This window comes from Sprattus sprattus (assembly GCF_963457725.1).
Source record: "Sprattus sprattus genome assembly, chromosome: 7".
NCBI lineage: Eukaryota > Metazoa > Chordata > Actinopteri > Clupeiformes > Clupeidae > Sprattus > Sprattus sprattus.
In genome coordinates, this window is record NC_137926.1 from 25274945 (window position 1) to 25286620 (window position 11676).

An 11676-nucleotide genomic window follows, 5' to 3' on the forward strand; every position below is an offset into this window, starting at 1 on the left:
AATTAAATGATTCATGTGATTCCACTGTCTCCGGCTCTGAGGAGATGCAGTGAAGTGACAGCTTCAGCCTGCAGGCTGGGCTCTGCCCTGAATTTGTCCTTTAACTCACCTGGCTGTGACACCACCACAGGGAAGACTGTGACACTCTATGCCCGAGGAGCTTTAAGTGGTGAATCATTGCCGCAAGACAGGAGGACCAGTTGTGCCCCTACAAACAGACAAACATTTGTCTCTCTCAAATCCCCTCATTTTAGGGGAGTTCATTGGCTGGTCAGCTAAAGTAGTATACAAATTATTCTGGGTCTAAATGAGATTGAGATATTGTCTGGGAATTCCCCGCCCCTTCACTGCATTTCATTTGCTCAGTTAGTCTGGCGAACTACGCAATGGCGGTCCACTTCAGTCACGTAATTTGACACTTCTTAACCAATCAGACCAACGAAAAGCCGGTCGGTAATAAAGCCAAAAGCCGATCGGTAATAAAGCAAACACATCTTTTTTTCTGTATAAATTGTTCCAGGGCAAGTTTCTGTTCTGTTTTCAAAGAAAACTTGCCTTTGAAATCATCCAAGACAGCCGCGAGAGTATCGAAGTTTTGCTGTGCTTCGGAGGCCTCCATGTGGAATGTTTTCAAACTCTGTTTGCCGTCGCTTTTGTTACGTAGTTGTGGTTAGTTTAAATCCACCAATGGCGCGCCAGGTCATAGCCAGGTAGCCAATAGCCAGTTTGTGATTGCTTCCAAGGATCCTTGCAGTTCCCCATAAACCTGGCATATAAAATTTGCCAGACCGATACTGGAGGCAAAATCAAATTGGCCGGAAGTAGAGGGGCGGGACTTCCCAGACAAATTAAGATAGGTAAACAGATTTTTTTTTGTTGCAATAGACAAACTCTTTGTCAAAACCTTGCTAATTGAAAATGTTGCTTTGACCCAGAACTCCATGAACCGCTAAGGTTTGAATTTCAGGGAGTCATACATCTATAAAAAGTTGTGAGAAGGATACAGAGGAGAGGGTGGGTGTCTGTTCAGTGTCTACTCTCTAGTCTCTATCTAGTGAGTCCCTTGGTGACTCTCTTCCTCTCAGTAGGGCAACGATCGGCCATTATTTTCCCGTCCCTCACATATCTTTTCATCTAAATACAAATGCTCATCAAACCGTTTTTTGATTCCCTTTTAGGTTGAGGTGAGGATATAATGGAGTTTTTAACCACACAAGGCAGGCATTACAACACCAATTTATTTTACCACAATAAATAAACTAAACTAAAACCAATGAGAAAGTATGTGGATGAGCAGAGGATGGCTTCGGGGAATATTGCAGCAGTGACAACCGTTTTTTCCAAGTAAATGTTTTTATTTTTTATAACAATCTTTATTTTTTATAACCAATTATCAAACCAGTAGTGATCAAGTCCAGGGACTGATAAGCAATAGCTATTAAGGCACAAATGGTAAGTCTGAGGTAAGGAAATTAATATAAGACTGGAGTGAGATATGGAGTCGGGGGCAGAGGGGGGGAAGCAAAGAGAAGGAAAGTGTGTTTGTGTGTGTGTGTGTTTGTGTGTGTTTGTGTGTGTGTGAGGTGTGAGTGTTGTCGGTGTAAGGGTTAGGTGCCCACAAGAGTGGGTCGTGTGCAAATTGAGAGCGTGCCCATGGGTGAGTGAGACAAAAGCTTATACGAGGCCCTAACTCTCTACCCACACATAAGATACAGTGTGCAACTATACGTCAAGCATGAAATACAGTAGAACAACTACCTCATATGAACTAACACACAACTCTCAGGCTAACTTTACCCAAAGGCCAGCCTTACTTGAGACTGCTCTAGCATGGCCTCCAGAGGTGTGTGTCTACTGGTGTCCACACTACCATGTGCATGTCTGGCCCAGAGAACACTTCTCTGTCCTTCGTCTTTTTCCAGCTCGTCAAATTTCCAATCTTCAGTTTACCATCCAACTGGACATATGGAGTTATGCAAATGTTTATCAATATTGAACGACTTCTGGGTCCAGAGGTTACTTCTCCATTGCTTCACTCTCCATTGACATGACGTTATTATTGAGTTTATGTTCATGTAGACCAAAGACAGGGTGGTGGCATCTCAGGAGCACTGTGGGTGGGGCAGGTCAAAGACAACTGGGGGGTTGGTTGGCTTGTACTTGATTGTACATGTGGAGGAGTTGATGAATGTTGTGTAACCGTCTGACAGGATACCATATCCTGGTGTGAAAAGGGAAGGAGATGAATAGAGATATACATTCATAGCGAAAGAGGGAGAGAGAGAGAGAAACATAAGTATGAAATATGAAGGGCATGTTCCCTAGGTCAGTAACTCCCACAATCAGTATTAGCGTCACAAGATGAGCTGCTCACCCTCGTGGATGTGGCCGAATGCGTGCACCTTTGGACGAACTCTCCTCTGCACCGTGTTGAGGAGTTCCACACAACCCACTCTCTGCAGATTCATCCAGATACAGTCCCCAAAACCTAAGGACATAAATATGGCATGGAGATAAGTGATTCATAATTAAAACAGCAGTTTTGGTCTAGGCCAAAATTAACAAGCTAACTATACAAAAGACTAAATCATTGAGAACAGCGGCCACTAATAAACACTCACTAGAACACTAACTGGTGCCTTCTAGTGATATAGTTGGAGACATACAGTACTGTATATAGTTTGTACTGTCAAAGCTTTCCTTACAATTGTATATAATGTCAAGCATTATGACGCTTTATGACTACCTAATGAATAACTTACCAAGGGGGGGCCCATGAGTCAGGAGGATGTCGATGCCTACAGGGATCTGGTTCCACTTGTCCAGCAGAGCCTGGCCGCGTGACAAGTTGAAGCCCCATTGGCAAAACCAGGGAGTCCTATGGAAACACAATTGGAAAAAAGGTGGGTGGTAGATAAAGGTTATAGTGTAATTTCTACTGCTACTGCTACTACTTCTACTACTACTACTTCTACTACTAGGCTTACTGATGAGCGTGGGGAAATGAGTGGAGTTGCTGGAGAACCAGTTACTTAACTACAAAACCATCCTGTTCAAAAGCATTACACATGTGTAATTAACCTGCTATGCCTCAGCTAGTTCAGCTAAAGCAGTGGGGTGATTGCAGGTGTCCCTTTACCTTATGGTATTGGAACCAACAGCTTTGATCTACTCACCAAGGAGTACCGTATATCCGGAAACCTTTGACTGTGACTTCTGAGTCTTGGAGGTAAATACAGTCTGTGAGCAGAGACTGCACATTTTCACAGTCCTCAAGCCTCAACTTGGGAAAGCGTGAGTGATTCTGCTTGACCATCTCAGTCATCAAGTCCTTATCAAAGGTCAGCTCGTGGTTCCCAGCGATGATGATCTTGGTCTCATATGGTAGACTGCCTGCAGGCCATTTGAGACCGAAAAGGTAGAATATTTCAAAATGATTTTGAATGTTATTTTTGAACAAGCCAGTGCCCCTTGCGTAAATATACCCGGAGTTAAAAGCCATGTCTGTGGCCAGAAAAGCCCTCTTAATCCATAGCGAATACTACAGCTGCAGTGGCAAGACTGAGTCATATAACCTGATTATGAAATAGATTATAATTAGAACCCTGGTTTTGTGCAGTGGTTCAGAAACTCTAGACAGCCCTCCCTGTGAGCAGAATAAGGACATAGGATTATATATTACAAAGAGGACTAGAGTAGGCTACACTTCTTTTGTAGGAGCCATGGGGAATGGAAAAGTACAGTTATGACACAGATCTGTTGAGTCCTTCATTTAAGAAACACTTGGTCAAACACACTATACATTCCAGTGGAGCAATACCAATGGACCAGTATTACATCAAAACATTACAGACAACATTAAATCATACAAAAACATTCAGTCCTCTGCAGATTGATGGTTATCAGGTGAGCATGAAGCAGAGAAGATGGAAGTCCTTACCTAGCCAGTCATTAAACTTCTTAACCTCAGATGGTAGGCCCAGCTCTGTGAAGTCGCCCGTGTGGAGCAGGACGTCACCGTACGGCATCTGGATGCCATCTGTCCTTGAGTGTGTGTCCGAGACACAGACAAAACGAGTGTGACCTGCAGGTTTGGGGGCATCGTAGGGGATGGGCTCCACCCTAGTGTAGACCAAACAAACAAAGACCAACAACTTAACATCATGACTGATTTTCTATTTCCACAGGACTTTCCAGCTTCCTCAGTTTTAGACCCATGTGGTACAAGAGCTATAGATTAATGATGTCTGAACAATATCGATTTTTACACCTGCTGGCTTACCATGGACACCTTTTCATTTAAAGTTTCCTTTGGCCAAGCTGAATTACACAGTGATTCTACCTCATCCTCCATAGATAACCTGCTTATATTTCAATTGTAGCAGGCTGCTAGTGTAGATCTATGTACCTTACATACTAACAGAGCAGGTGGCCAATACCTCACAATTGACTGGTGATCCCACAGGTCAGGGACACTGTTGAGAGGCTAATCAACTGCAGTTCCCTCTGACCTCCGTAAGTGCGACAGAACATAGAGTTGCACTTGTTGCTTGCTGAAGCCATACAGCATTAGGCCAGAGATGTAAAGCGTTTACCAGTTCTGAGGGTCACATACTATACAGGGATATCATATGCTGTCAGACAAACACAAAGCTGGCTTTGCAAAGATGTTCAGGTAGGCTTTGCACTGGCAGTCTGTGTGAAAGACACACAGAGAAAGAGAGGGGGGGAGATAGATACACCATTTCAAACGTACACATTGACATGTGGCGGCAGGAAACGGCTTTGTTTGTTGTTGTAGTGGGTGAAAGCTTGTGTTGGGCTGGTGCTGTACTCATGCACCAAGATCGTATTGCTTGGCGAGGTGATCCTTTGACCCATAGCTTGGTTGAGCTGGTCCAGCTTCCAGCAGAATATCATCCAGTAGGGCTACTCCGTCTGCAAAACCACACCTGTCCACAATGGAGACATCAATGTCAAACAAGATAACTACAAAGAGGACTGTCTTAACTCTTAACTAAATTTCAAAGCATCCAGTTATCTCTTAAGTATCAAGTCATCATCAAGGCATTAAATGGCTTAACTGATGTAGGCTAGATTGTTCACTTGTTTCATAATACAAATGAGTAAAAAGACTCTAAACAGGTGTTCAATTCACACACACACACACACACACACACACACACACACACACACACACACACACACACACACACACACACACAGCCAGCTTTCACTGACTCGTCTGACAGCACATCTGAACTTAAACTCATCTTGCGTGCATTCAGCGGTTAACCACATAACACTATTCCCATTTGCATGATCACTGCTCAATTTTACCAGGCTGTACCCTATCGCCCAAATAACAGTAGCGTAGTTGCGTAATCTTGTCACCCATTACTTTTTCCGAGTTTTTGCCGAGACAAGGTCAAACACTTCAACTAATTGAAAGACACTGTAGGACTCCACTATTTCGAGGTGCCTACTCCGAGCAGTGCCCTGAACTCGCGTCGATTTAGGTTTCATCACAGGAGGGACAACTGTTTAGTTATTTTAACTCTCTTCACTGACAAACACCATGTTCCCTAATGGTACAGAAGGGGAATAAACCACAAGGAAAGACATTTACGGAAAATTCCTCCGTGGCAACAGTGTAGCTACTATTGACATAGGAAAACCATTACAGACCGAAAATATTCAAGCTTCCGTAGCAATAGTGGACTTATTTTAGTTCCGGTTCCGTTACCGTAGCCAGTTCCTTTGAAAAACCACAACTGAACCCCGAGATAAATATGTTTATTGCAGACACTACGCAACTGCCGACAGACGTGAAAAACTAGTCTCTGTAGTCTTCCTTCTAGATAGCCTAGTGCTACTTCACAAACCATTTAAAACTTATCAGTATACGATTTCAACCGCTAAGTGCAACCTTACAACCATTTCCCCCCCTCTGAAACGGTTGGATACCCACTTATGCAATACGAAATATTTATAATAACATATTTTGATACCTTGACAGGTCATTCCAACAAAGAAAAACTTTCAATCCCTCTCTTTTGTCTGGCCATGGTCTATCAACAACACATCATGACATGTGACCCTTCCAATAACTTTGAGGGAGCGTCAGACTTATCTTTAGTTTGGGTCTTGGGAGGAGGTGCAGCCGGAGGAGTCGTTTTAAGTGAAAGTGAAACAAAATACAATGAAAACAAGGGTATGCATGAGTTTACCACTTTTAAAGTATGTTTATGTTGACAACTACTTTTGGTTTCATCTTCAGATCAATTTGGTGAATTTGATCATTTCAAGGAAACAGACCTGTCCACGAACTGCCCAGGACCATCCAAAAATGGAAAAAAGGCTAAGAGGAATAGTTAGCATGATATTTACCAGTGCCAATTGTGCTGTAATTTGCAAGTTTATTGAATGTATTTAGGGAGCTCGGTAGTTTTAGGCTCCTTAGCCTACTGCTAATTTAAGTGTCATTACAGTTTTCTACACACATCAATCCGTAGGCTACAAACACAACGTCCAGGTCAAAATCAAACGTTGCTTCATACAATACACACAATACACTAAAACACACTGCAAAGCCTATACCGTAACTGTATCACAGGGATATTATTTAAAAAAAAAAAAAACATCAACCACATTGTTATGTTTTTTTTTCTCTCTCTGAAATGTAAGTTGTTTTGAACTTCCTTCCAGGCCTCTTTCTTTGCCTCTAGATATTTTCCCTTATTGAAGGCTTCTGTCGTTAACCCTCCACCACCATGCAGGACTTGTAAACCTGGGATAGGATAGTCACTAAACCGGATGTAAACCAGAGCAGCCTAGTTAAAACAAAATGTTTCCTTAATGACAACATACTGGAACGCACTGGTCGCTAGGGACTTGGATTTCCCACATGTAGATGTCATTGTTGGCAATGACTGCTGGTGTATTAACTAATCCAGTGATTGGCTAAGACTGAGATCAGAACACCAGTGGAATGGGCACTGCAACCTCCCTCTGGGTCTTTTTTCAAGCATGAAAAAGTTACTGTCTGGCCCTATCGCCCTCTCTCTCTGTATGCTTTCTTCGTACTGCGTTTACTACCTTGCAGGTCTAGACAGCTAGCTAACACTTGTCTTTGCAGAATAAAGATGATGAATTTCATGTGAATCCAGAAGTCTTTTTTTTCTCGAGTTTACTTTATCTTAAGTTATCAGCATGCATTTATTCATACAGGATGTTTCATTTTGTAAAACTGTCTTGAACAGCACCGCTGAATCCGGGGTATGTTCCACGTGCCTCGTTACTGCACTTCACTGGAATAAAGATTGCGCAGATTTTGTGGTTGATGCAGTAATCTGTCTTTACCCCAGTGAAGTACTGGGGTAAAGACAGATTGCTGCATCAACCACAAAAGAAACTTCCCTTTTCTTACAAACACAGATTGCTACATCAACCACAAAAGAAACTTCCTTTTTTGACAGTGACTATTATTCCTGTCCTTCCAAACTGTTTATTCTCATCTCAATAAATGAAATATTAAGGTTACCTCATGAAGTGTAATTTTCTAGGGGGTATCATGATTTTTTTAACACTTAAAAAACACGCTTATAATTAGCACCGCTTGTGTTGTCTGGCTTCTATTTAATATTACTATGTTATTCAAAATTATTTATTTTATGATTGTTGGGGGGGACTCCTGAGCCTATGGCAGGAGTCCGTGGTCTTCACATCTGCAGCCCTCAACCTGGAATGGGAGCTGCACACCCCAGATCATCTTGTCTTTGGTTGACCGCCTGAAGGGTACCCTTGATTCCATGAGTCCTCAGATGAGTAAATCCTATTGGCAGAAGATCAGCTGGTGTCCTTTGTTATATTTTAAATAAATGAGTTATAAGCCTGCATGAAAATGACTGTGATATTGTTTCAAGAAAGAATTAAAAGATAAGAGCTACAGAACATAGATGCCTTATATTTGTCAGTGTTGAAATATGGCCAGAAGGGGGCACAAGTGTCACAGTTTTACCGGTTTCAGGTCTCCTGGATGAATTCTTTCACTGAAGAGGTGTGTGAACAGTGGTGTAGTGGTCCCTGGAGAAGTGGGTATACGCAATGCTGACTGAAAAATAAGTGGGTATACTCCGTATACCTGCGTATACCCTGGACTACACCACTGTGTGTGAAGAACACGTGGGCCGCTCCGCCGTACCCTCTGATAGGCCTGTGAAAGCATCTGCTGTTCTTCCTCCACAAAGTTTCCATTCATCCTTCTTACAAACACGAATGATAAATTATTCATATGGTTCCACTGCAGTTCTCCACCTTTGAGGAGGTGCAGTAAAGTGACAGCTGCAGCCTCTGCCCTGACCTTGTCCTTAAACTCACCTGGCTGTAAGTATGGAGAGCACTGTGACATGTCATGCCCGAGGAGCTCTTGTTGAGTGAATCACTTCCACATCAGACACTCCAGTGGTCCACTTGTGGTGCCCCTGCGAACAGACTGTTTGTCTCTCTGCAAATCCACTCATCGGAGAAGAGTTCACTGGCTGGTCAGCTAGAGTACTTTAACAACATAAACATGTTTCCTCTTGGGACTTCTGGCCCGGCTGGAACCAGCATGACAATGGTTGTTTTTTTTGTTGCTGGAAATGGTCAGGAAATTAGTTCACAACCCATCTAAGGAAAGCCAAGCAGCCTCTACATTGCACTTTAAACTCAAGATGACTGTACTTACTGAACCACTACATAAGGAGGAGATGCCATAAAATGCAGCAAGTTGCCTGGGCAGAAGTGAGGATGAGCTACTATCTCATTTCACATTCTCATTTCTTTGTACCCTTGGCAGGACTTTTCTACCTTCGAGACGTCTGGACGAGTGAGCGAGGAGTGGATTGGTGCAGTCAGGTTTATGGAGCGACATAAAGCTGAGCTTTTATGGCCTCTTATCTCACATGCCCTTGCACCTGGGCTCAGGAAGTGGATAAACCAGCGGGCGCATCCATCCGGGACACACTCACAGGCTGTCTTAATGGTCCTGCCCACGCCACGGAGGGGGTCAAACGCCACGTGTAAATGGTATCGCTCATGCATGCTCTATCAGATTCTCCCTACAACTTTTAGCAGAAGCCATCTCCAACTTGCTTTCACATGGGAAGGGACACACCCTCGCGAGCGCTTGAAACGGAGAAAGAGATGAATCGACAGGCAGCGAGGAAAGAGCGGGTTGTGAGCAGGGAGCGTAGAGGAGAGGACGGGAATCTGCTCAGTGTCAGACTCGATGCAGAAAACGTCGGCAGCCAGGAGACCCTGACACTCAATGGACTCCAGACGACCTCTCTTCCTCCTCTCACTCTCTCTCTGTCTTAGTCTACCTCTCTCTCTCAGACGTGTAATGATGATGAGTTCAGAGTCCAGTGCTAAATGAGGCCTGCAGTCGGCCTGCATGTTTCACTGCTCAGCCTGGCAGCCGCTTGCTGACTCACTTCCTCTCAGTAAATAAGCGATGGGCCATTACTCACCCAGGCTGTCCCTTGCTCGCAAAAAAAAAAAAAAAAACGTTTCATTTGATTACTGATGATAGTCCAGCCATATTCTGGTTCATCCTGAGGTTGAGGTGAGGATATACCAGAGTGGTTTTAACGGCACCCTGACAGCCATTCTCATTGATTTCACAAGCTTAAAAATGTCTGAGTTGTTTCATGGGCTGTGGCTGGGGGCTAAATATTGTTTCGCATTTCTCTCAAAGGTCATGCTATATTAGGTCTGCAGACACTGGTCTGTGATCTGTGACTGTAACATTTATCATGATCACCAATCTACTTTGCCTGCTACCTTACATATTAAAACCGCAGCCGTAGCAGAGATATGCTTATTTTCCGCAGATTTAGCTGAAATGTCGTTGCATTATAATAGAGGACAACCCTCTCCAAATCGCAGAGGTATACAAGGAAAACCATTAAAGCTGTCCTTGTGTTGTATGCCAGACAAAAACAGCATTCTCCCATAGAGCTTTCCCCTGCGTGTATGTGTGTGAGTGTGTGTGTGTGTGTGTGACTGCCACACTCTGTGATGACAGACAACAGCTCGGGGCCCTGAGAACTGAGTGTCAGGGACAAATGAGTGTGGCAGTCAAACAACAGACATGGGGAATACAAAACAGACTGAGCGAGAGAGAGGGAGAGAAAAAGAAGAAGAAAAAAGCCCTAGTGGAAATAAGTAGCCTGGAGTCTTCTGTGATGATTGTACCGCAGTGTACCATAAAGGCAGAGGACCCAAGGCTATAATATTCAGACAGAGGAGGGGGGTCACAAGTATAGTGTTTACAGGTAGGGACGGGGAGTACAGAGTCACAATGCATGTCTGGGAGACATTGAAAATAACTGTTATAACCAACTGTTTCTCCATTAAAAACTACCGCAGGAACATCAATGTCTACTGAAATCACATCTAAAATAATCAAGTCTTAAGAGACTGCGTATGACTAATGATACATTTTTTATGCTGCTTTCAAAGACTGGAAACAGTTAATTCTAAACAGAAGGGGAACCAGATGGGCCTAGCCCCATTTCTTGCACTTGCACCTACACAGAAGCACTTTTATGACATAGTCAGGGGTAGACAACAAGATGTCCCTTTTTTGGACAAAGCCGTTCAGTTCGAAACCTAGAACACTAACGTGTCAGTTGTTCACCTTCTCCTCCTTCCCAAAAGAGGAACCTTAAGAATCTTAAAATGCACTTTAAGTACAAGTATGCACAAGTATGAGAGATGAAATTAAACTTAACATTCCATATAAAGGTATAAGTAGAGTACATGTGCCAATGTGGGAAGTAAAAGTAGGGAAGGAGGTGGCCGTGCTTCAGATGACATAACACATAGGAAATAAAGGGGAGAAGGGGCATGAGAGTGGTGCTACGGAGGTATAACAGTATCCAGGGGTGGGACGTGATTACCCCTGTAGGCAGATGGCTCTTGGGTGGATACTGCCCACATGGCACTTGCCTGACAGAGAGCATCAGTAGCTCAATGCAATAAGGAAGCAGCCCATCTCCTGTGAGTCACAGTTCCGAGAGAGCAATGTGGATAACAGCAGCAGACCCTCTCAGTAAGACTTATGCTGCTCAGGTAGAGACAATGACTAAGAGGGCAGAGGGAAGAGGATTTGATCAGCTTCTGATTAGCTTGATGCATGTGTCTTTTGGGTACTGGTTGCTACTGTGTATGAAACATCAAGATACTGTTCATGGAAGCAATTACACTGGCAGCCCCTTACAGGGTTGAACATAGCAACTCTGTGTCATTATCACAGTCATCACGTTTGCTAATTTGGACACTGTGCAGATGTGAAGATTGAGCTGCTAATGGCGAGGCAGCACAGCCTGATGCCTCCGGCCTCCCTGACAGAGGTGGTGATTGAGCCGTGGCAGTCGCAGCTCTGCTGTCACCCCAGACAGAGGGGGTCAGGGGTAGGGGAGCCCTCCACCGAGACATCCCTGACATCCATCAGGGACCGGGCCAAGGCCGCCATGACAAATATCCACAATCAATAGCAGCTGTCAGGGGCAACGCAGGACCACAGCTATGCTTGTCAACAGTGTCTGTTCACTCGGGGTGTTGACAGTAGCAGGATAATTAATAGACTTGATCAATCAGGTGGAGAGCGAAGGCCAGTGCTGGTGCAAT

At 43.9% G+C, this 11676-nt stretch overlaps 1 protein-coding gene across 1 annotated transcript; it reads right to left on the reverse strand.

Moving 5' to 3' along the window:
• Positions 1–1385: 1385 nt before the first annotated feature.
• Positions 1386–6095, reverse strand: LOC308368676 (metallophosphoesterase MPPED2-like). The gene is made up of 7 exons (XM_080842910.1): positions 6012–6095; positions 4757–4952; positions 3941–4122; positions 3177–3393; positions 2763–2878; positions 2375–2488; positions 1386–2221 (listed from the first exon to the last, which is right to left on the reverse strand). Exons 2-7 carry the CDS (start codon positions 4918–4920, stop codon positions 2103–2105), a joined length of 912 nt encoding a protein of 303 aa, XP_080699036.1. The 5' UTR covers positions 4921–4952; positions 6012–6095; the 3' UTR covers positions 1386–2102.
• Between the last annotated feature and the right edge of the window lie 5581 nt (positions 6096–11676).

Bases quoted from the DNA above. Each gene is read 5' to 3' on its own strand.
- LOC308368676 (XM_080842910.1), bottom strand. From the start codon at position 4,920: ATGATATTCTGCTGGAAGCTGGACCAGCTCAACCAAGCTATGGGTCAA. The intron at 4,123-4,756 runs GTACGTTTGAAA...GGTCTACACTAG, and splicing joins CTGCCGCCACATGTCAATGT to GGTGGAGCCCATCCCCTACG. The intron at 2,489-2,762 runs GTAAGTTATTCA...TTATGTCCTTAG, and splicing joins GACTCATGGGCCCCCCCTTG to GTTTTGGGGACTGTATCTGG.